The 26,136-nt window shown below is 45.5% G+C and overlaps 1 protein-coding gene across 6 annotated transcripts in view; it reads right to left on the bottom strand.

The window, feature by feature from the left end:
- The window catches only part of CAST (calpastatin), a 256,580-nt gene that overhangs the window by 126,659 nt on the left and 103,785 nt on the right, over positions 1-26,136 (bottom strand). For 3 of the 6 annotated variants that reach the window (XM_077289487.1, XM_077289500.1, XM_077289509.1), the window contains exon 2: positions 2,158-2,273. The exons of 2 other annotated variants lie outside the window; for them this stretch is intronic. In XM_077289487.1, coding sequence (XP_077145602.1) covers positions 2,158-2,199 — 42 coding nt within the window. In that variant the 5' untranslated portion in view covers positions 2,200-2,273. Of the gene's footprint in view, positions 1-1,723; positions 2,018-2,157; positions 2,274-26,136 lie in introns of those variants that run through there. One more of the 6 variants, XM_077289495.1, reaches the window with a different exon arrangement.

The following is a 26,136-nucleotide window of genomic DNA, read 5'->3' as shown; positions in this document are numbered from 1 at the left end:
GCATGCCCTCCATACAGCATGTCCTCCATACAGCATACCCCCTATAGCATGCCCTCCATACTGCATGCCCCCCTTACAGCATGACGTCCATACAGCATCTCCTTCTTACAGCATGCCCTCCATACAGCATGCCCCCCACAGCATACCCTCCATACAGCACCTCCTTCTTACAGCATGTCCTCCATACAGCACGCCTCCCATACAGCACCTCCTTCTTACAGCATGCCCTCCATATAGCATGCCCCCCCTACAGCATACCCTCCATTCAGCACCTCCTTCTTACAGCATCCCCCCCACAGCCACCCTCCATACTGCATGCCCTCCATACAGCACATGCCCCCCCATACAGCACCTCCTTCTTACAGAATGCCCTCCATACTGCATGCCACTCCACAGCATACCCCCTACAGTATGATCTCTATACAGCATGCCCCCCTACCAGGGGCGGACATATCATTGGTGCAACCTGTGCAGCCGCACAGGGGCCTAAGAGGTGAGAGGGCCCATTTCCACCTCCAAAGCAGATGGAATTGTGCATTATAATGAGCTATTGGATTGCAAAGGACCCATATATTGTTCTTGCACAGGGGCCCTTTTCTGTCTGTGTCCGCCAGTGCCCCCTACAGTATGCCCCCCCTACAGTATGCCCTCCATACAGCACCTCCTTCTTACAGAATGCCCTCCATACAGCATGTCCCCCCGCAGCATAACCTCCATACAGCATACCCCCTACAGTATGATCTCCATACAGCATGCCCCCCTACAGTATGCCCTCCATACAGCATGCCATCCATACAGAAAGCCCTTAGTACAGTATACCCTGCCATCTATAACATTTCCTCAGTACAGTATACCCTCCATACAAGCATGCTCTCCATGCCCTCAGTACAGCACCCCCAATTACAGCACACCCTCCATACAGCATACCCTCAGTATAACATACTTTCTGTACAGCATGCCCCGCCCTCCATACCCTCAGTACAGTACACCCTCAGTACAGCATACTAGTATACCTTCCTTTTAGCATACCCTCAGTACAGCATTCCCTCAGTACAGTATACCTTCCTTTTAGCATACACTCAGTACAGCATTCCCTCAATACAGTATACCCTCCATGTAGCATACCCCCAGTACAATATAGCCTTCATGTAGCATACCCTCAGTACAGCATTCTCTCCATGTAGCATACCCTCAGTACAGCATTCCCTCCATGTAGCATACCCTCAGTACAGCATTCCCTCAGTACAGTATACCCTCCATGTAGCATACTCTCAGTACAGCATACCCTCCATGCAGCATACCATCAGTACAGTACACCCTCAGTACAGCATACCCTCCATGTAGCATACCCTTACTACAGTATAACCTCCATGTAGCATACCCTCAGTACAGCATTCCCTCAGTACAGTATACCCTCCATGTAGCATACACTCCATACAGCATACCCTCCATGTAGCATATCCTTACTACAGTATACCCTCCATGTAGCATACCCTCAGTACAGCATTCCTTCCATACAGCATACCATCAGTACAGCATAACCCCCCATACAGCATACCATCAGTACAGTACATCCTCAGTACAGCATACCCTTCATGTAGCATACCCTTAGTACAGTATACCCTCAGTACAGTATACCCTCAGTACAGTATACCCTCAGTACAGCATACCCTGCCCTCCACCCCTCACACCCAGCCAGCACACCGGGGCAGCGTGTCGTTACCGTTGCATACCACCAGCTTGCGAATGCCATGGTAGGTGGTACAGCTCCCGGTCGCTCCCCAGAAGTAGGTAGAAGTTGTGAGCAGCAGCCGCCTCCGGCCGAGGGCAGTGATGTGGGCAGAGCCGCCTCCTCTACATAACAAGGGGAGGGTTGTGTTTCGGGGTTTGCTCCGTAAGAAGGGAATGCAGACACCACCACACCCTGGATCCTCTCCTCACCCGCATGTGTCAGCAGCAGCAGCAGGGCGGAGCAGGTCCAGATGTACACAGTGCAGTATATACATTAGTGCGGGCATGCACAGCAGCAGCGGGGCATGGGGAGAGTTGTAGTGCCAGCAGCCTCCCGCCCCGTGACTCCCTCTGGGGGCACACACTGGCACCCTGGCTGTGCCCTCACCCTGCAGCCCCGTCACCTGCGCTGCCCGGTGCACTCACCCCCTTGGCGCCTCCCGCGGGCTTCTTCCCCTTGTTGGGCATGTCCGCACCGTCCGCTCCTGTCCGCACCGTCCGCACCGTCCGCTCCTGTCTGCACCGTCCGCTCCTCTTGAGAACTGCAAAAACACAAAAAAAGTGAACTGACAGGAGGGACTTCCGAGCGCATGAAGCAGCTTTTCCGATCCAGTCCGGCCGAGGCCCCTCCTCAGCGGCTGTGCCAGGGGCTGCCCTCCAGGCTCACGGCGCTGCCTGTTTACTTTCCGAGCTCATAGCTTTACATGGGACTGCTGTGTCCTAATCGCGGCAGACTCAACTACAAAACCTGATCATGTGAACGCATCCTAATGGGAAACATTACAGCTGGACCCTACAGTGTGCTTATGGGGGTGACATTGGGGCAGCACTCAGCCCTGTTTGATAGTGGGCATTCCTGCAGGAAACACTCCTTGGTGTCATGGCGTCACTGTTGTCAGCCATAATCGTTTGAGCCGCGTTGTACACAGGGTTGTTTTCTGTCATTGTACGGGCCACAGGGTTGTCAGCTGTCATTGTATGGGCCGCACGGTACACAGGGCTGTCAGTTGTCATTGTATGGGCTGCAGGGTACACAGGGTTGTCAGCTGTCGTTGTATGGGCTGCAGGGTACACAGGGTTGTCAGCTGTCATTGTATGGGCCACAGGGTACACAGGGCTGTCAGCTGTCATTGTGTGAGCTGCAGGGTACACAGGGTTGTCAGCTGTCATTGTATGGGCCGCAGGGTACACAGGGTTGTCAGTTGTCATTGTATGGGCCACAGGGTACACAGGGCTGTCAGCTGTCATTGTATGGGCCACAGGGTACCCAGGGCTGTCAGCTGTCGTTGTATGGGCTGCAGGGTACACAGGGCTGTCAGCTTTCATTGTGTGAGCTGCAGGGTACACAGGGTTGTCAGCTGTCATTGTATGGGCCGCAGGGTACACAGGGCTGTCAGCTGTCATTGTATTAGCCGCAGGGTACACAGGGTTGTCAGCTGTCATTGTATGGGCCGCAGGGTACACAGGGCTGTCAGCTGTCATTGTATGGGCCGCACGGTACCCAGGGCTGTCAGCTGTCGTTGTATGGGCTGCAGGGTACACAGGGCTGTCAGCTGTCATTGTGTGAGCTGCAGTGTACACAGGGTTGTCAGCTGTCATTGTATGGGCCGCAGGGTACACAGGGCTGTCAGCTGTCATTGTATTGGCCGCAGGGTACACAGGGTTGTCAGCTGTCATTGTATGGGCCGCAGGGTACACAGGGCTGTCAGCTGTCATTGTATGGGCCGCAGGGTACACAGGGCTGTCAGCCGTCATTGTATGGGCCGCAGGGTACACAGGGCTGTCAGCTGTCATTGTGTGAGCTGCAGTGTACACAGGGTTGTCAGCCGTCATTGTATGGGCCGCAAGGTATACAGGGCTGTCAGCTGTCATTGTATGGTCCGCAGGGTACACAGGGCTGTCAGCTGTCATTGTATGGGCCGCAGGGTACACAGGGTTGTCAGCTGTCATTGTATGGGCCGCAGGGTACACAGGGCTGTCAGCTGTCATTGTATGGGCCGCAGGGTACACAGGGCTGTCAGCCGTCATTGTATGGGCCGCAGGGTACACAGGGCTGTCAGCTGTCATTGTGTAAGCTGCAGTGTACACAGGGTTGTCAGCTGTCATTGTATGGGCCACAGGATACACAGGGTTGTCAGCTGTCATTGTATGGGCCGCAGGGTACACAGGGTTGTCAGCTGTCATTGTGTGAGCTGCAGGGTACACAGGGTTGTCAGCTGTCATTGTATGGGCCACAGGGTACACAGGGTTGTCAGCTGTCATTGTATGGGCCGCAGGGTACACAGGGTTGTCAGCTGTCATTGTGTGAGCTGCAGGGTACACAGGGTTGTCAGCTGTCATTGTATGGGCCGCAGGGTACACAGGGTTGTCAGCTGTCATTGTATGGGCCGCAGGGTACACAGGGCTGTCAGCTGTCATTGTATGGGCCGCAGGGTACACGGTTGTCAGCTGTCATTGTATGGGCCGCAGGATACACAGGGTTGTCAGCTGTCATTGTGTGAGCTGCAGGGTACACAGGGCTGTCAGCTGTCATTGTATGGGCCGCACGGTATACAGGGGTGTCAGCTGTCATTGTATGGGCCGAAGGGTACACAGGGTTGTCAGCTGTCATTGTATGGGCCACAGGGTACACAGGGTTGTCAGCTGTCATTGTATGGGCCGCACGGTACCCAGGGCTGTCAGCTGTCGTTGTATGGGCTGCAGGGTACACAGGGCTGTCAGCTGTCATTGCGTGAGCTGCAGTGTACACAGGGTTGTCAGCTGTCATTGTATGGGCCGCAGGGTACACAGGGCTGTCAGCTGTCATTGTGTGAGCTGCAGTGTACACAGGGTTGTCAGCTGTCATTGTATGGTCCGCAGGGTACACAGGGCTGTCAGCTGTCATTGTATGGGCCGCAGGGTACACAGGGTTGTCAGCTGTCATTGTATGGGCCGCAGGGTACACAGGGCTGTCAGCTGTCATTGTATGGGCCGCAGGGTACACAGGGCTGTCAGCCGTCATTGTATGGGCCGCAGGGTACACAGGGCTGTCAGCTGTCATTGTGTGAGCTGCAGTGTACACAGGGTTGTCAGCCGTCATTGTATGGGCCGCAAGGTACACAGGGCTGTCAGCCGTCATTGTATGGGCCGCAGGGTACACAGGGCTGTCAGCTGTCATTGTGTGAGCTGCAGTGTACACAGGGTTGTCAGCCGTCATTGTATGGGCCGCAGTGTACACAGGGCTGTCAGCTGTCATTGTATGGGCCGCAGGGTACACAGGGTTGTCAGCTGTCATTGTATGGGCCGCAGGGTACACAAGGCTGTCAGCTGTCATTGTATGGGCCGCAGGGTACACAGGGCTGTCAGCCGTCATTGTATGGGCCGCAGGGTACACAGGGCTGTCAGCTGTCATTGTGTAAGCTGCAGTGTACACAGGGTTGTCAGCTGTCATTGTATGGGCCGCAGGGTACACAGGGTTGTCAGCTGTCATTGTATGGGCCGAATGGTACACAGGGTTGTCAGCTGTCATTGTATGGGCCACAGGGTACACAGGGTTGTCAGCTGTCATTGTATGGGCCGCATGGTACCCAGGGCTGTCTGCTGTCGTTGTATGGGCTGCAGGGTACACAGGGCTGTCAGCTGTCATTGTGTGAGCTGCAGTGTACACAGGGTTGTCAGCTGTCATTGTATGGGCCGCAGGGTACATAGGGCTGTCAGCTGTCATTGTGTGAGCTGCAGTGTACACAGGGTTGTCAGCTGTCATTGTATGGTCCGCAGGGTACACAGGGCTGTCAGCTGTCATTGTATGGGCCGCAGGGTACACAGGGTTGTCAGCTGTCAATGTATGGGCCGCAGGGTACACAGGGCTGTCAGCTGTCATTGTATGGGCCGCAGGGTACACAGGGCTGTCAGCCGTCATTGTATGGGCCGCAGGGTACACAGGGCTGTCAGCTGTCATTGTGTGAGCTGCAGTGTACACAGGGTTGTCAGCCGTCATTGTATGGGCCGCAGTGTACACAGGGCTGTCAGCTGTCATTGTATGGGCCGCAGGGTACACAGGGTTGTCAGCTGTCATTGTATGGGCCGCAGGGTACACAGGGCTGTCAGCTGTCATTGTATGGGCCGCAGGGTACACAGGGCTGTCAGCTGTCATTGTATGGGCCGCAGGGTACACAGGGCTGTCAGCTGTCATTGTATGGGCCGCAGGGTACACAGGGCTGTCAGCTGTCATTGTATGGGCCGCAGGGTACACAGGGCTGTCAGCTGTCATTGTATGGGCCGCAGGGTACACAGGGTTGTCAGCTGTCATTGTATGGGCCGCAGGGTACACAAGGCTGTCAGCTGTCATTGTATGGGCCGCAGGGTACACAGGGCTGTCAGCCGTCATTGTATGGGCCGCAGGGTACACAGGGCTGTCAGCTGTCATTGTGTGAGCTGCAGTGTACACAGGGTTGTCAGCCGTCATTGTATGGGCCGCAGTGTACACAGGGCTGTCAGCTGTCATTGTATGGGCCGCAGGGTACACAGGGTTGTCAGCTGTCATTGTATGGGCCGCAGGGTACACAAGGCTGTCAGCTGTCATTGTATGGGCCGCAGGGTACACAGGGCTGTCAGCCGTCATTGTATGGGCCGCAGGGTACACAGGGCTGTCAGCTGTCATTGTGTAAGCTGCAGTGTACACAGGGTTGTCAGCTGTCATTGTATGGGCCGCAGGGTACACAGGGTTGTCAGCTGTCATTGTATGGGCCGAATGGTACACAGGGTTGTCAGCTGTCATTGTATGGGCCACAGGGTACACAGGGTTGTCAGCTGTCATTGTATGGGCCGCATGGTACCCAGGGCTGTCTGCTGTCGTTGTATGGGCTGCAGGGTACACAGGGCTGTCAGCTGTCATTGTGTGAGCTGCAGTGTACACAGGGTTGTCAGCTGTCATTGTATGGGCCGCAGGGTACATAGGGCTGTCAGCTGTCATTGTGTGAGCTGCAGTGTACACAGGGTTGTCAGCTGTCATTGTATGGTCCGCAGGGTACACAGGGCTGTCAGCTGTCATTGTATGGGCCGCAGGGTACACAGGGTTGTCAGCTGTCATTGTATGGGCCGCAGGGTACACAGGGCTGTCAGCTGTCATTGTATGGGCCGCAGGGTACACAGGGCTGTCAGCCGTCATTGTATGGGCCGCAGGGTACACAGGGCTGTCAGCTGTCATTGTGTGAGCTGCAGTGTACACAGGGTTGTCAGCCGTCATTGTATGGGCCGCAGTGTACACAGGGCTGTCAGCTGTCATTGTATGGGCCGCAGGGTACACAGGGTTGTCAGCTGTCATTGTATGGGCCGCAGGGTACACAGGGCTGTCAGCTGTCATTGTATGGGCCGCAGGGTACACAGGGCTGTCAGCCGTCATTGTATGGGCCGCAGGGTACACAGGGCTGTCAGCTGTCATTGTGTAAGCTGCAGTGTACACAGGGTTGTCAGCTGTCATTGTATGGGCCGCAGGGTACACAGGGCTGTCAGCCGTCATTGTATGGGCCGCAGGGTACACAGGGCTGTCAGCTGTCATTGTGTGAGCTGCAGTGTACACAGGATTGTCAGCCGTCATTGTATGGGCCGCAGTGTACACAGGGCTGTCAGCTGTCATTGTATGGGCCGCAGGGTACACAGGGTTGTCAGCTGTCATTGTATGGGCCGCAGGGTACACAGGGCTGTCATCTGTCATTGTATGGGCCGCAGGGTACACAGGGCTGTCAGCCGTCATTGTATGGGCCGCAGGGTACACAGGGCTGTCAGCTGTCATTGTGTAAGCTGCAGTGTACACAGGGTTGTCAGCTGTCATTGTATGGGCCGCAGGGTACACAGGGTTGTCAGCTGTCATTGTATGGGCCGCAGGGTACACAGGGTTGTCGGCTGTCATTGTATGGGCCGCAGGGTACACAGGGCTCTCAGCTGTCATTGTATGGGCCGCAGGGTACACAGGGTTGTCAGCTGTCATTGTATGGGCCGCAGGGTACACAGGGTTGTCAGCTGTCATTGTACGGGCCACAGGTTGTCAGGTAATAGCACATCTCCCAACTTTTACAGAAGAGAATTAGAGTCAATATATGGGGCACAGACATTTTTGGTCATACCTGTAACCACTTCCCCATTTATTTTGACCCTGGCAGGAGGAGAGCTTAGAGGGGGCAGTGCCAGTGAGGGACATGTAGCAGACTGCCCGGGTCAGCGGGGCATAGACCCAAATCCAGGACTGTTCCGCTTTACCCAGGACAGTTGGATCTATGGATTTCTTTTTTGTTCACTCATTCATAGTTGTAGCAGCCAGAACTTTTTCATTGTTACACAAACTTCGCTCTATGAGGTCTTAGATTTTTATGAAAGGAGCTGTCGTTTTTTAAGTGTCATTTTGACAAACATGACTGTGTTCACACGTTGTGTAAATTCTGTATTTTTTCTGTTACTTTTTAACTGCTTGTTTTCTGCAAGTGTCTGTACCAAAGTACACAGCAATCTTCTCTGGTTATTGCATTCTTGCTGCATTTTCTATTCGTCTCCCCCTTGCGTTTTTGGTGCAGATTTTTTTTTTTTATTTTAGAGTACAGAAAAGCTTTGATTATGCACCAAAAAAGCAATTTCATTTTTTTACTTGCTATTTTTAAATGCGTTTTTTTTTTCAGGCTCGCCATAGAAGACTGTAAAGAAAAAAAATCCTGTAAACCACACATCTCGGCAGCGTGATTTCATAAAGCCCCTGCCCAATGTGCTTCTAACGACGCTGTTGGACTATGCGGTTTTGGTGCATTTTTTTTATTATAATCTTCTACGTGGAGTCTGATAAAAATCACATGTAAAAAAACGCAAATGCCGTTTCAGATACATTAAAAACATTCAAATCTGCATCAAATAAAGGGGAAAAGGCATGAAAAGATGCAGCAAAATGCAATAACCATAGAAGATTGTTATTACATAGAATGGTGCAGAAAACATACTTATATAAAAAGCAGCACAAAAAAGGCAACATTGACGCTGTGAACACAGCCTCGGTGTTATATTTTTATTTTTATTACAATTTTTAAAGAAGAAGAAAAACATTTTGTGTGGGTTGTTATGATTAGAGGGATACCAACTAGGTCTGTTATTTTCTGACTTGTGATATATTTTTTTTAAAGTGTATTAAAATATAATCATTGTAATTGTTTCCATTATTTTTAGTCATTTTATCTGAAGAAAACAAATCTGTCTTTTATTTTCCCCGTAGAATATAAGTACATAGAAATATATATGTATACAGAGCAGTAGTTTTATGTACCAGTACAATGTGCCTATAAAGAAGAAGAATGCAATGCACATTCAAGTATAAAAAATTCTCCTATATGTGAAAATGCAGCCTGTTGCTCATAGCTATTGGCACTGTCTCTAATGCCAGATGTTGGGAGTTCAAATCCCAGGGAAAATCAGACTTCAAGAAAAGAGAATGACTTCATTTAATAAACGTAAGTCTGTACAGAGCAGAGAGATGATGCTCCTCCTCCCCCAAGGAGAAGAGCAGTGTAATGAATCCAGCAGAGCAGGAGACGTTGCACCAAATTTGTCATATACCTTAGTGTAATAAATGTTTCCAAGCTATCGGTTGATGTTAGAATTTAAGGTAGGGATAATCCTGCCCAAAATGATATTCTATGTTATCCCCCTGATTACGACTGGCACCAGTGGTGTAACTTGAAACTCTTGGGCTCCCATGCCAAAGCTTCAACAGGGCCCAACTATCACAGGTCTTTAGGAAAGAGACGAGTCCCGCCTAATTAGCATATGTGACACTACAGATTAAACTTCATTTTGAAATGTTGGTGTTAATAAGCCACACTAAAATAAAGAATTTGTCATATGTACCGCTAATGTAGGTTTTTTAATAGTTATGGGACCTGACAGGTTCCCTTTAAGAGCATAGTCACATTCAGTAGATTTATTAGGGTCACAGCATATACGGCAGAGATCTGATATCATTGACATCATAATGATTCTGAAATAGGATTGTCTGGGTTTCATTTTTCATTTCTTGTTGTAGTCTGCTGCCTCCTAGTGCGCAGTATTGGAAGTATTGATAGAAGCGCCAATCATGGAGAGCTCTCATGCCACATACAAGGGCTTCTCACAAAATTGCAGTAGAATATCCTCAAAAAGTTAATTTATTTCAGTTCTTCAATAGAAAAAGTGAAACGCATATATTATATACAGTCATGGCCAAAAGTATTGACACCCCTGCAATTCTGTCAGATAATACTCAGTTTCTTCCTGAAAATGATTGCAAACACAAATTCTTTGGTATTATTATCTTCATTTAATTTGTCTTAAATGAAAAAACACAAAAAGAATTGTTCTAAAGCCAAATTGGATATAATTCCACACCAAACATAAAAAAGGGGGTGGACAAAAGTATTGGCACTGTTGGAAAAATCATGTGATGCTTCTCTAATTTGTGTAATTAACAGCACCTGTAACTTACCTGTGGCACCTAACAGGTGTTGGCAATAACTAAATCATACTTGCAGCCAGTTGACTTAACCTCTGTCCTGTGTCCTTGTGTGTACCACATTGAGCATGGAGAAAAGAAAGAAGACCAAAGAACTGTCTGAGGACTTGAGAAACCAAATTGTGAGGAAGCATGAGCAATCTCAAGGCTACAAGTCCATCTCCAAAGACCTGAATGTTCCTGTGTTTACCGTGCGCAGTGTCATCAAGAAGTTTAAAGCCCATGGCACTGTGGCTAACCTCCCTAGATGTGGACGGAAAAGAAAAATTGACAAGAAATTTCAACGCAAGATTGTGCGGATGTTGGATAAAGAACCTCGACTAACATCCAAACAAGTTCAAGCTGCCCTGCAGTCCGAGGGTACAACAGTGTCAACCCGTACTATCCGTCGGTGTCTGAATGAAAAGGAACTGTATGGTAGGAGACCCAGGAAGACCCCACTTCTTACCCTGAGACATAAAAAAGCCAGGCTGGAGTTTGCCAAAACTTACCTGAATAAGCCTAAAACATTTTGGAAGAATGTTCTCTGGTCAGATGAGACAAAAGTAGAGCTTTTTGGGCAAAGGCATCAACATAGAATTTACAGGAGAAAAAAGAAGCATTCAAAGAAAAGAACACGGTCCCTACAGTCAAACATGGCGGAGGTTCCCTGATGTTTTGGGGTTGCTTTGCTGCCTCTGGCACTGGACTGCTTGACTGTGTGCATGGCATTATGAAGTCTGAAGACTAGCAACAAATTTTGCAGCATAATGTAGGGCCCAGTGTGAGAAAGCTGGGTCTCCCTCACAGGTCATGGGTCTTCCAGCAGGACAATGACCCAAAACACACTTCAAAAAGCACTAGAAAATGGTTTGAGAGAAAGCACTGGAGACTTCTAAGGTGGCCAGCAATGAGTCCAGACCTGAATCCCATAGAACACCTGTGGAGAGATCTAAAAATGGCAGTGTGGAGAAAGCACCCTTCAAATATCAGGGACCTGGAGCAGTTTGCCAAAGAAGAATGGTCTAAAATTCCAGCAGAGCATTGTAAGAAACTCATTGATGGTTACCGGAAGCGGTTGGTCGCAGTTATTTTGGCTAAAGGTTGTGCAAACAAGTATTAGGCTGAGGGTGCCAGTACTTTTGTCTGGCCCATTTTTTGAGTTTTGTGTGAAATGATCAATGTTTTGCTTTTTGCTTCATTCTCTTTTGTGTTTTTTCATTTAAGACAAATTAAATGAAGATAATAATGCCAAAGAATTTGTGATTGCAATCATTTTCAGGAAGAAACTGAGTATTATCTGACAGATTTGCAGGGATGTCAATACTTTTGGCCATGACTGTACAGTCATTACAAACAGAGTGATCTATTTCAAGTGTTTATTTCTGTTAATGTTGATGATTATGGCTTACAACCAATGAAAACCCAAAAGTCATTATCTCAGTAAATTAGAAAAATTAACAAAAATCACCTGCAATGGCTTCCTAAGCATTTAAAAAAGTCCCTTAGTCTGTTTCAGTAGCTCCACAATCATGGTGAAGACTGCTGACTTGACAGATGCCCAGAAGGCAGTCATTGACACACTCCACAAGGAGGGTAATCCACAAAAGGTCATTGCTAAAGAAGCTGTCTGTTCACAGAGTGCTGTATCCAAGCATATTAATGGAAAGTGGAGTGCAAGGGAAAAGTGTGGTAGAAAATGTGCACAAGCAACCGGGATAACCAAGCTGCTCGAGGTCTGGTGTGAAGTTTCCACGATCAGTGATGGTTTGGGGAGCCAGATCATCTACTGGTGTAGGTCCACTGTGTTTTATCAAGACCAAAGTCAGCGAGGCCGTCTACCAGGAAATTTTAGAGCTCTTCATAAAGCTTGTCAGCAGAGGAAAAAATGGAGATGTAAATTTCATTCTCCAGCAGGACTTGGCACCTGTCCACACTGCCCAAAGGACCAATACCTGATTTACAAACAACAGTATCACTGTGCTTGATTGGCCAGCAAACTCGCCTGACCTTAACCCCATAGAGAATCTATGGAGTATTGTCAAGAGAAAGATGAGAAACACTAGACCCAACAATGCAGACGCGCTGAAGCCTGCTATCAAAGCAACCTGGGTTTCCATAACACCTCAGCAGTGCCACAGGCTGATCGCCTCCATGCCACGCCACATTGATGCAAAAGGAGCCCAGAACAAGTACTGAGTGCATTTGCTGAACATACATTTCAGTAGGCCAACATTTCGGATTTTAAAATCATTTTTCAAGCTGGTGTTATAAAGTATTCTAATTTACTAAAATAATGACTTTTGGGTTTTCATTAGCTGTAAGCCATAATCATCAACATTAACAGAAATAAACATTTGAGATAGATCACTCTGTTTGTAATCACTCTATATAATATGAGTTTCACTTTTTGTATTGAAGAACGGAAATACATTAACTTTTTGATGATATTCTAATTTTGTGAGAAGCACCGGTATTTTCAGTCCTGATTGGGTACAGCTTGTTGAGGTGGGATGACTTTTATACTAAGTATCCCATATGTTTTGACGTGTTACTATTTAGTTACCCAGTGTGCCTATGCATCATGCTTTTCTTCTATGTTTTATTTGCTAATGGCCACAGCGTATTTGTGCTCCTGCATATTACACTTATATTTTTCTCAATACTTATTACTTATTGTATTCTGAATACTAATTCTTAGACAATGCAAATTTAGTGTGCATTTACACTAGTCAACAGTGGCCATTTTAAATGATGGCCAATCAGCTGCATAGAAGCCAATTAGTTGTCATTTAATAGCCTGTTGAGAAAGGGTGACCACTTTCTCATGTGGACAGAACGATCGGTAATACGATTTTTCTTCTCCCATAAAACATCACATTATTGTCAGCATGTCAGCTGTTTACACAGAGTGATGGGCTCCAGAGAACAGTCATTTAAAAAAAAAAAATCATTTCACCTGACGAACAAGCATTTATCTTGTTTGTTGAGTGATTGGCAACTTGTTTACACAGAACGATTATTGGTAAATGAGTGCTCCCCGATACGCTAGTTCCTCATAACTGGTCAGTCTAAATGCATCCTTAGGATAGACAGTCTTAAAGTATACTAAATTTACCGTTGTGGTTTATGTTTTTTGATAAATATGGCACATCTTTAGATTGTGTAAATAAACACAACCTAGGTATGTATGTAGCCCCAGGATAAGGAAGAGATATATGCGCAATAGTTTAAAAAGTATATTATTTTACTAAAGAATAATTAAAATATATATATGTAAAAAAACAGGGATCGCGTCAGAAGAGGGAGACAAGTAATAAGGTAGATGGAGCTAAAAATGTCTCTAATGATCACTGATGATTACAAATCACTAAATATATATCCCATTCATAAACATGATGACAATTATTGATAAGAAATGTAAAAAGTTGTTGTTTTTTTTTTTGCTGCAATATGAAAATAGGTCCTATGAAAATAAATATAAAGTGCCAATGCTATTCACATGTTTATGAGGAGGTAAAAAGCAGAGGACAGAAAAAACATGTAACAGATATACTGTAGTAATGACTGGTATATTAAGGCTGGGTTCACATGGCGTTACTGCAGTCCATTCAACGCATGCGTTAACGCAAGTGCCGAAAATGATTGCATTATGCGATCGCGCTAGCGCAGATGCCCTCTCTGTGCTAGCGGTGACGGACCTGGAAACGCTGCAGCCCGCGTCCGAGGGACCATTATGGCATGCGTTGGCGATGCGCCCGATAATAGGCGTTAATAGCAGCATTAACGGACTGCATTATGCCGCGGTGTAACGCAGTCCGTCTAACGGACTGCCATAACGAAATGTGAACCCTGGTACAAAATTACACGTTAGAGCATGCTTCTATTCCGCAAAGTTACGATAAGTCTTTATCAGGCAAAATAACTTTTCAGATAATATAGAAGTTGGTCTGCAGAGGACTGGGGTACAATTATTTTCTCTGATTTAGACTGCTTCAGACTGTTTTGGACATCTGGAAGAACTATTCTTGGGAGAAGAAAAGGTGAGTGTTAGGCCGGCCTCACACTAGCGAGTTTTACGGACGTAAGAGCGCAGAAATTACGTCCGTAAAACTCGCAAAATAAACGGCACAATTATTCTCAATGGGGCTGCTCCTATCAGCCGTATATTACGGTTCAGTATTATACGACTTTCTACGGCCGTACAAAATCGCAGCATGCTGCGTTTGTCAGCGTATTGCGCAAAAAAATCGCTAATGAAAGTCTATGGGGGCGAGAAAAATACGGATTCCACACGGACCTGCAGTGTGACTTGCGAGAAATACGCAGCGGTGTTAGAGAAAAGTCGGTAATTCAATTGCCGGCTTTTCATTTCTCCTGCACAAACCCGACAGGATATGAGACATGGTTTACATACAGTAAATCATCTCATATCCCCTTTTTTTTTGCATATTCCACACTACTATTGTTAGTAGTGTGTATGTGCAAAATTTCAGCGCTGTAGCTGCTAAAATAAAGGGTTAAATGGCGGAAAAAATTGGCGTGGGCTCCCGTGCAGTTTTCTCCGCCAGAATGGTAAAGCCAGTGACTGAGGGCAGATATTAATAGCCAGGAGAGGGTCCATGGTTATTGCCCCCCCCGTGGCTAAAAACATCTGCCCCCAGCCACCCCAGAAAAGGCACATCTGGAAGATGCACCTATTCTGGCACTTGGCCACTCTCTTCCCACTCCCTGTAGCGGTGTGATATGGGGTAATGAAGGGTTAATGCCACCTTGCTATTGGAAGGTGACATTAAGCCAGATTAATAATGGAGAGGCGTCAATTATGACACCTATCCATTATTAATCCAATTGTTGGAAAGGGTTAAAAAACACACACACACATGATTTAAAAGTAGTTTAATGAAATAAACACAGCGGTTGTTGTAACATAGTAACATAGTAACATAGTTAGTAAGGCCGAAAAAAGACATTTGTCCATCCAGTTCAGCCTATATTCCATCATAATAAATCCCCAGATCTACGTCCTTCTACAGAACCTAATAATTGTATGATACAATATTGTTCTGCTCCAGGAAGACATCCAGGCCTCTCTTGAACCCCTCGACTGAGTTCGCCATCACCACCTCCTCAGGCAAGCAATTCCAGATTCTCACTGCCCTAACAGTAAAGAATCCTCTTCTATGTTGGTGGAAAAACCTTCTCTCCTCCAGACGCAAAGAATGCCCCCTTGTGCCCGTCACCTTCCTTGGTATAAACAGATCCTCAGCGAGATATTTGTATTGTCCCCTTATATACTTATACATGGTTATTAGATCGCCCCTCAGTCGTCTTTTTTCTAGACTAAATAATCCTAATTTCGCTAATCTATCTGGGTATTGTAGTTCTCCCATCCCCTTTATTAATTTTGTTGCCCTCCTTTGTACTCTCTCTAGTTCCATTATATCCTTCCTGAGCACCGGTGCCCAAAACTGGACACAGTACTCCATGTGCGGTCTAACTAGGGATTGGTACAGAGGCAGTATAATGCTCTCATCATGTGTATCCAGACCTCTTTTAATGCACCCCATGATCCTGTTTGCCTTGGCAGCTGCTGCCTGGCACTGGCTGCTCCAGGTAAGTTTATCATTAACTAGGATCCCCAAGTCCTTCTCCATGTGAGATTTACCCAGTGGTTTCCCGTTCAGTGTGTAATGGTGATATTGATTCCTTCTTCCCATGTGTATAACCTTACATTTATCATTGTTAAACCTCATCTGCCACCTTTCAGCCCAAGTTTCCAACTTATCCAGATCCATCTGTAGCAGAATACTATCTTCTCTTGTATTAACTGCTTTACATAGTTTTGTATCATCTGCAAATATCAATATTTTACTGTGTAAACCTTCTACCAGATCATTAATGAATATGTTGAAGAGAACAGGTCCCAATACCGACCCCTGCGGTACCCCACTGGTCACAGCGACCCAGTTAGAGACTATACCATTTATAACCACCCTCTGCTTTCTATCACTAAGCCAGTTACTAACCCATTTACACACATTTTCCCCCAGACCAAGCATTCTCATTTTGTGTACCAACCTCTTGTGCGGTACGGTATCAAACGCTTTGGAAAAATCGAGATATACCACGTCCAATGACTCACCGTGGTCCAGCCTATAGCTTACCTCTTCATAAAAACTGATTAGATTGGTTTGACAGGAGCGATTTCTCATAAACCCATGCTGATATGGAGTTAAACAGTTATTCTCATTGAGATAATCCAGAATAACATCCTTCAGAAACCCTTCAAATATTTTACCAACAGTAGAGGTTAGACTTACTGGCCTATAATTTCCAGGTTCACTTTTAGAGCCCTTTTTGAATATTGGCACCACATTTGCTATGCGCCAGTCCTGCGGAACAGACCCCGTCGCTATAGAGTCCCTAAAAATAAGAAATAATGGTTTATCTATTACATTACTTAGTTCTCTTAGTACTCGTGGGTGTATGCCATCCGGACCCGGAGATTTATCTATTTTAATCTTATTTAGCCGGTTTCGCACCTCTTCTTGGGTTAGATTGGTGACCCTTAATATAGGGTTTTCATTGTTTCTTGGGATTTCACCTAGCATTTCATTTTCCACCGTGAATACCGTGGAGAAGAAGGTGTTTAATATGTTAGCCTTTTCCTCGTCATCTACAACCATTCTTTCCTCACTATTTTTTAAGGGGCCTACATTTTCAGTTTTTATTCTTTTACTATTGATATAGTTGAAGAACAGTTTGGGATTAGTTTTACTCTCCTTAGCAATGTGCTTCTCTGTTTCCTTTTTGGCAGCTTTAATTAGTTTTTTAGATAAAGTATTTTTCTCCCTATAGTTTTTTAGAGCTTCAATGGTGCCATCCTGCTTTAGTAGTGCAAATGCTTTCTTTTTACTGTTAATTGCCTGTCTTACTTCTTTGTTTAGCCACATTGGGTTTTTCCTATTTCTAGTCCTTTTATTCCCACAAGGTATAAACCGCTTACAGTGCCTATTTAGGATGTTCTTAAACATTTCCCATTTATTATCTGTATTCTTATTTCTGAGGATATTGTCCCAGTCTACCAGATTAAGGGCATCTCTAAGCTGGTCAAACTTTGCCTTCCTAAAGTTCAGTGTTTTTGTGACTCCCTGACAAGTCCCCCTAGTGAAAGACAGGTGAAACTGTACAATATTGTGGTCACTATTTCCTAGATGCCCGACCACCTGCAGATTTGTTATTCTGTCAGGTCTATTAGATAGTATTAGGTCTAAAAGTGCTGCTCCTCTGGTTGGATTCTGCACCAATTGTGAAAGATAATTTTTCTTGGTTATTAGCAGAAACCTGTTGCCTTTATGGGTTTCACAGGTTTCTGTTTCCCAGTTAATATCCGGGTAGTTAAAGTCCCCCATAACCAGGACCTCATTATGGGTTGCAGCTTCATCTATCTGCTTTAGAAGTAGACTTTCCATGATTTCTGTTATATTTGGGGGTTTGTAACAGACCCCAATGAGAATTTTGTTACCATTTTTCCCTCCATGAATTTCGACCCATATGGACTCGACATCCTCATTCCCTTCGCTAATATCCTCCCTTAAAGTGGACTTTAGACAAGACTTTACATAGAGACAAACCCCTCCTCCTCTTCGATTTTTACGATCCTTTCTAAACAGACTGTAACCCTGTAAGTTAACTGCCCAGTCATAGCTTTCATCTAACCATGTCTCGGTTATTCCCACTATGTCAAAGTTACCTGTAGATATTTCTGCTTCTAGTTCTTCCATCTTGTTTGTCAGGCTTCTGGCGTTTGCGAGCATGCAGTTTAGAGGATTTTGTTTTGTTCCAATCTCCTCGCTGTGGATTGTTTTAGAAATGTTCTTACCTCCCTTCTGAGTATGTTTTCCTGGGTCTTCTTTGTTCGAGTCTAATGTTTTTCTTCCCGTCCCCTCTTCTTCTAGTTTAACGCCCTCCTGATGAGTGTAGCGAGTCTTCTGGCGAATGTGTGTTTCCCAGGTTTGTTGAGGTGTAGTCCATCTCTGGCGAGGAGTCCATCCATTGTAATAATTTATTGCTCTCTCAATCCATCAGGAACACCCTCGCTTGGAAAAATAATAAACGCACAAGATACATACCTTCTGGTGAACCGTCTCGTCCCACGAAGTAATCCATCTGAAGGGGTTAACTAATATTACAGGCACGAGCTGCGATAAACCACTCGCTCGTACCTGTAATCCCCGGGTGCTGAAAAGAAAGCTGGATCTGTACTTACATTGAGTCGCGGTGAGGCGCCCTCTGGTGGATGTTCTCATGAACTGCAGCCTGGGAACTTTTTCCCACGCTCCAGGTCATATGAGGACATCCACCAGGGGGCGCATCACCGCGACTAAAGGAAATGTAGGTCAATGACCTACATTTCATTCATTCGCCGGGGAATTACAAGCACGAGCACCGCTGCATTTAGCAGGGCTCCTGCCTGTAATATTAGTTAACCCCTTCAGATGGATTACTTCGTGGGACGAGACGGTTCAGCTGAGGGTATGTATCTTGTGCGTTTATTATTTTGCCAAGCGAGGGTCTGCAAATGGATTGAGAGAACAATAAATTATTACAACAACCGCTGTGTTTATTTCATTAAACTACTTTTAAATCATGTGTGTGTGTGTGTTTTTTAACCCTTTCCAACAATTGGATTAATAATGGATAGGTGTCATAATTGACGCCTCTCCATTATTAATCTGGCTTAATGTCACCTTCCAATAGCAAGGTGGCATTAACCCTTCATTACCCCATATCCCACCGCTACACGGGAGTGGGAAGAGAGTGGCCAAGTGCCAGAATAGGCGCATCTTCCAGATGTGCCTTTTCTGGGGTGGCTGGGGGCAGATGTTTTTAGCCACGGGGGGGCCAATAACCATGGACCCTCTCCTGGCTATTAATATCTGCCCTCAGTCACTGGCTTTACCATTCTGGCGGAGAAAATTGCGCGGGAGCCCACGCCAATTTTTTCCGCCATTTAACCCTTTATTTCAGTAGCTACAGCGCTGAAATTTTGCACATACACACTACTACCATTATTAGTGTGGAATATGCAAAAAAAAAGGGGATATGAGATGGTTTACTGTATGTAAACCATGTCTCATATCCTGTCGGGTTTGTGCAGGAGAAATGAAAAGCCGGCAATTGAATTACCGGCTGTTCACAGATATCGCGCTGAATGAAATCTAAATACAGAATATATATATATATATGTGTCTCAATGACATATATATATATATATATATATATATACTGTATATATGTTTTCCCGAACATTTGAGCACATAAATCCATTAGATGTCGGTTTTGCAAGCCTGCGCGAAAATCTCGCAGTACGGATGCCATACGGATTACATACGGAGGATGCCATGCGCAAAATACGCTGACACACCCTGACTACGGATCAATATTTTGGGAACATTTCTCCGTATTACGGCCGTAGTACGGACGTATAATACGTGGCGTATTGTCTTACGCCAAGTGTGAGGCCGGCCTTACCATGAGTCCTGTGTCATAGTTACATAGTTACATAGTTATTAAGGTTGAAGGAAGACTAAGTCCATCTAGTTCAACCCATAGCCTAACCTAACATGCCCTAACATGTTGATCCAGGGGAAGGCAAAAAAACCCCATGTGGCAAAGAGTAACTCCACCATGGGGAAAAAAATTCCTTCCCGACTCCACATACGGCAATCAGACTAGTTCCCTGGATCAATGCCTTATCAAGGAATCTAGTGTATATACCCTGTAACATTATACTTTTCCAGAAAGGTATCCAGTCCCCTCTTAAATTTAATTAATGAATCACTCATTACAACATCATACGGCAGAGAGTTCCATAGTCTCACTGCTCTTACAGTAAAGAATCCGCGTCTGTTATTATGCTTAAACCTTCTTTCCTCCAGACGTAGAGGATGCCCCCTTGTCCCTGTCTCAGGTCTATGATTAAAAAGATCATCAGAAAGGTCTTTGTACTGTCCCCTCATATATTTATACATTAACATAAGATCACCCCTTAGTCTTCGTTTTTCCAAACTAAATAGCCCCAAGTGTAATAACCTATCTTGGTATTGCAGACCCCCCAGTCCTCTAATAACCTTGGTCGCTCTTCTCTGCACCCGCTCCAGTTCAGCTATGTCTTTCTTATACACCGGAGACCAGAACTGTGCACAGTATTCTAAGTGTGGTCGAACTAGTGACTTGTATAGAGGTAAAATTATGTTCTCCTCATGAGCATCTATGCCTCTTTTAATACATCCCATTATTTTATTTGCCTTTGTAGCAGCTGCCTGACACTGGCCACTGAATATGAGTTTGTCATCCACCCATACACCCAGGTCTTTTTCATTGACGGTTTTGCCCAGAGTTTTAGAATTAAGCACATAGTTATACATCTTATTACTTCTACCCAAGTGCATGACCTTACATTTATCCCCATTAAAGCTCATTTGCCATTTATCAGCCCAAGCTTCTAGTTTACATAAATCATCCTGTAATATAAAATTGTCTTCCCCTGTATTGATTACCCTGCAGAGTTTAGTGTCATCTGCAAATATTGAAATTCTACTCTGAATGCCCCCTACAAGGTCATTAATAAATATGTTAAAAAGAAGAGGGCCCAATACTGACCCCTGTGGTACCCCACTGCTAACCGTGACCCAGTCTGAGTGTGCTCCATTAATAACCACCCTTTGTTTCCTATCCCTGAGCCAGCTCTTAACCCACTTACACATATTTTCCCCTATCCCCATTACTCTCATTTTATGTAACAACCTTTTGTGTGGCACCGTATCAAAAGCTTTGGAAAAGTCCATATATACTACGTCCACTGGGTTCCCTTGGTCCAGTCCAGAACTTACCTCTTCATAGAAGCTGATCAAATTAGTCTGACATGAACGGTCCCTAGTAAACCCGTGCTGATACTGGGTCATGAGGTTATTCCTCTTCAGATACTCCAGCATAGCATCCCTTAGAATGCCCTCCAGGATTTTACCCACAGTAGAGGTTAAACTTACTGGCCTATAATTACCGAGTTCAGTTTTTGCCCCTTTTTTGAATATTGGCACCACATTTGCTATACGCCAGTCCTGTGGTACAGACCCTGTTATTATGGAGTCTTTAAAGATTAAAAATAATGGTCTATCAATGACTGTACTTAGTTCCTGCAGTACTCGGGGGTGTATCCCATCCGGGCCCGGAGATTTGTCAATTTTAGTTATTTTTAGACGCCGCTGTACTTCCTGCTGGGTTAAGCAGGTGACATTTAATGGGGAATTTTTATCACTAGTCATTTTGTCTGCCATGGGATTTTCTTTTGTAAATACTGATGAAAAAAAGTCATTTAGCATATTGGCTTTTTCCTCATCCTCATCCACCATTTCACCCAGACTATTTTTAAGGGGGCCAACACTGTCATTTTTTAGTTTCTTACTATTTATATAGTTAAAGAATATTTTGGGATTATTTTTACTCTCTCTGGCAATGAGTCTCTCTGTCTCAATCTTTGCTGCCTTGATTTGCTTTTTACAGAATGTATTTAATTTTCTGTATTTATTTAAAGCCTCCTCACTACCTACTTCCTTTAATTCTCTAAATGCTTTCTTTTTGTCCCTTATTGCGCCCCTTACAGCTCTATTTAGCCATATTGGTTTCCTCCTATTTCTAGTATGTTTATTCCCATACGGTATATACTGTGCACAGGTCCTATCCAGGATGCTAATAAACGTCTCCCATTTTCTTTGTGTATTTTTGTGTCTCAGGATATCGTCCCAGTTAATTGCACCAAGATCCTCTCTCATCCGTTGGAAATTTGCCCTCCTGAAGTTTAGTGTCCTTGTCACCCCCCTACTACCCATCTTATTAAAGGTTACATGAAAACTTATTATTTTGTGATCACTATTCCCCAAGTGACCCCCAACCCTTATATTTGATATGCGGTCTGGCCTGTTGGTTAATATTAGGTCTAGCAGTGCCCCCCTCCTTGTTGGGTCCTGAACCAGTTGTGAAAGGTAATTGTCTCTCATAGTTGTCAAAAACCGATTACCTTTGCTGGAACTGCAGGTTTCTGTTCCCCAATCTATTTCAGGGTAGTTGAAGTCCCCCATAATAATGACTTCTCCTTGAGTCGCAGCTTCATCTATTTGCTTTACGAGGATATTCTCCATTGCTTCCATTAGTTTTGGAGATTTATAACAAACCCCTATCAGTAATTTATTATTTTTTCCCCCTCCCCTTATCTCCACCCACAGAGACTCTACATTTTCATTAGATTCACCTATATTATCACGCAGGATGGGTTTTAAGGTCGATTTTACATACAGACACACCCCACCCCCTCGCTTATCTGTACGGTCATTTCTGAAGAGGCTATAGCCCTGCAAGTTAACAGCCCAGTCATGGCTCTCATCCAGCCACGTCTCAGATATCCCCACCATGTCATAATTATGCTCCAACAACATTAGTTCTAATTCATCCATTTTGTTGGCGAGGCTTCTGGCATTAGTATACATGCACTTGATGTTACTCTCTGTACCTCTATTCTTTCTTAAATTACTAACTGTTCTAACCCCACCCCCCATGCCACCGCCACCCCCAACTTCCTTATTTGTGCCCAGGTCTCTATCTGCACTATCTTCCCCTCCTATAAAATGAATACCCTCCCCCCCAATCCCTAGTTTAAACACTCCTCCAACCTTCTAACCATTTTCTCCCCCAGCACAGCTGCACCTTCCCCATTGAGGTGCAGCCCGTCCCTAGCGTAGAGCCTGTAGCCAACTGAGAAGTCGGCCCAGTTCTGCAGGAACCCAAACCCCTCCTTCCTACACCAATTCTTGAGCCACTTATTAACCTCCCTAATCTCCCGTTGCCTCTCTGGCGTGGCACGTGGTACAGGCAGTATTTCGGAAAATACCACGTTGGAGGTCCTTGCTTTCAGCTTGCAGCCTAATTCCCTGAAATCATCTTTAAGGACCTTCCACCTACCTCTAACTTTGTCATTTGTGCCAATGTGCACCATGACCGCTGGGTCCTCACCAGCCCCTCCCAGTAATCTATCCACCCGATCAGCGATGTGTCGGACTCGAGCGCCAGGTAGGCAGCACACCGTCCGACGATCCCTGTCTTTGTGACAGATTGCCCTATCTGTTCCCCTAATAATTGAGTCCCCCACTACCAGCACCTGTCTGGCCTGCCCTGCTCTCCTTTTTCCCTCCTTACTGGAGCAGTCACTCCTCTGGCTTTCAGAGGTCATGCCAACAGTAAAGCCTCCTGAGACAATTCATGTGTGGGGTTGGTTTTCATCCAAGGGAGTGGGGTGGGCTCTCTCACAATTTTGCCTAGGGCCTCATTCAGACATCATTGTTGCACATCATATATACAAGAACCTATTATAGTCTATGGGTCTGTTCACATGACTGTTTTTCAATGAATCATGAATCTGTGCAAAACTCATGGAGACATGTTTTTTTTTTTTCCGTATCATGGGTAAAATTTTCCAGTGCCAGTCTATTGCACCATGTGCCACACGTGTGCAGTCTGTGTTTAACATTACAAAGGATACGAGACGCTTCGTAATTTATTAAATCGTACATGAAAAACACTGTTGAAATACTAATGATACACAGATCCAAAATACTGACACCAGCACCATATTTTTGCATATGAGAAAAATACTGACTTCTGAATGAGGCCTAAGAGCACTGCCATGAATAACAAATGGGATCTAAACCTCCTCCAAGAGCAACTTTTCCCAACAACCAAGGACAATTTGGTGATGAACAATGCTTTTTCCAGCATGATTGAGTAACTAAGTTGCTCGGTGAACAAAAAAATTACATTTTGGGTCCTTGGTCAGGAAATGCATCAGATCTCAATCCCATAGAGAACTTGTTCAATCCTCAAAAAGTGGGTGGACAAACAAAAATACAGAAATTATGATAAACTTCAAGCACTGATAACAAGAATGGGAAGTCCTCAGGATTTGGCCCAGAAGCTGATAATCATACTAATTGCAGAAGTCTTTACATAAGCTTGATGTATTTGTCAATAAAAGTATAAAATGCTGATAATTGTACATGAATAACCATAGAGACATCTGACAAAAAGATCTAAAAACACTGAAGCAGCAAACGTTGTAAAAATAAAAATTTGTGTCAGTCTCAAAACTTTTGTCCACGACTGTATGTACAGTTCTTTAAAGCCCTAGACACTAGAGATGGGCGGTCCCCTAGATGTTCGGGTTCAGCGAGTTCACCCGAACAGTTAAAAAAAAAGTTTAGGTTTGGGTACCAGAACAATCCAGGGTACTGAACATCCAGTGTTTGCCACACTGTCATGTGTATGACAGTGCGGCAAACACTGATTCTGATCGTCGGTAAAATCATTACTGCCGGTCAGATAGCTGCAGTTCCCATGCTGTCAAATGACAGCGGAGCCCACAGCTGTGATCGGAGGTATAAAGTTTACTTCCGGTCACTGGCGTTGGCTGATGGGACTGCTGTTCACATCAGCCTATGCCTGCTGCCACTAATAACAGTGAGCTGGCACCTGCACTCTAAAAAAATAAGTAAATGAAAATAACAGCATGGGTTTCCCTTTATTTTTGATAACCATGCAGGCAAAACCAACAGCTGGGAACTGCAACCCTCAGCTGTCAGTGTTATCAAGGTTGGTTATCAAGAATAGAGGGGTCCCCATGCTGTTTTTCTAAATTATTTAAATAATTTAAAAAAAAACTATGTGAGGTCCCCCCATTTTTGACAACTAGTCTTGCTAAAGCAGATACCTGAGAGCTGGTATTCTCAGGCTGGTAACGGTTCATTAATATTGCTCCCCAGCCTAAAAACAGCAGCCAGCAGCTACCCAGAAAAGGCGCATCTACTAGATGCGCCATTTCTGGTGCTTTGCCCGGCTCTTCCCACTTGCCTTGTAGCGGTGGCAAGTGGGGTTCATATTTGTGGAGTTGATGTCACCTTTGTATTGTCCGGTGACATCAACCCCACGGGTTAGGAATGGATAGTGGTAAGACAATTACTAACCCTATAGTTGTATTGTAAATAAACACAGCCAGAATAAAGTCTTTCAATTGAAAGAATTGCACAGGCTCTTTTAATTATTCTAAATTAAACCATACTCAGGTCATCGCCCATTCCATTGAAACTCTCGTCTGATGTAATAAAACAAAAATAAAAAAACAACAATATCCCTCCCCTGTCCATAGTTCTTTCCCACGCTGTAATCCATGACTGGGGATAAACCGTTTTGAACCTAGACAGTGGCAAGATATGACTGTCCAGAAAAAAACTGGGAAAGCCACTGGGAGAATGAGCGGTGATGTCATCGAGGTTACCTCCGGTCACTGAGCCGGACCTCTGAACTGCAGTGACCTCGGTGACATCCCCAGTAGCAAAGTGAGAAAGTCTCATGGTGCAGTGATGGGCTCAGAGAGTTCACCGCAGTTCACTGTGAGAACGCTGGGAACGCTGCCTCAGTGACCAGCAGTAACCTTGCTGAAGTCACCGCTAGTCACTGGTGCTGTGCTCGCAGCAGCTCTTTCTCCCCGTGAATCTTAGCCCGGATGTTCGCCTCTTGGCACTGTCCAGGTTGACAACTATTAATCCCCAGACATGGATTACAGCATGGGACAGAACGACGAACAGGTGAGAGATATTGCTGTTTTTATTTTTGTTTTATTACAGGAGATGAGGGATTCAATGGAATAAGCATTAGGTGAGTATCACAGAAGAACATCCAGCTCACCACCTGCAATTCCACACTTCTGGAGCACGGCTAGCCCCTGTTAGGGTGCAACTTCAAATGAAGAAAGCAGAAAAATCCAGCTCACAGATGAAGTCCTAAAAAGTGCATTTTATTTTCCAAGGTACGTGAAG

This window comes from Ranitomeya variabilis, chromosome 1 (genome assembly GCF_051348905.1).
Source record: "Ranitomeya variabilis isolate aRanVar5 chromosome 1, aRanVar5.hap1, whole genome shotgun sequence".
NCBI lineage: Eukaryota > Metazoa > Chordata > Amphibia > Anura > Dendrobatidae > Ranitomeya > Ranitomeya variabilis.
This window is presented reverse-complemented; position numbering and strand designations above follow the sequence as displayed.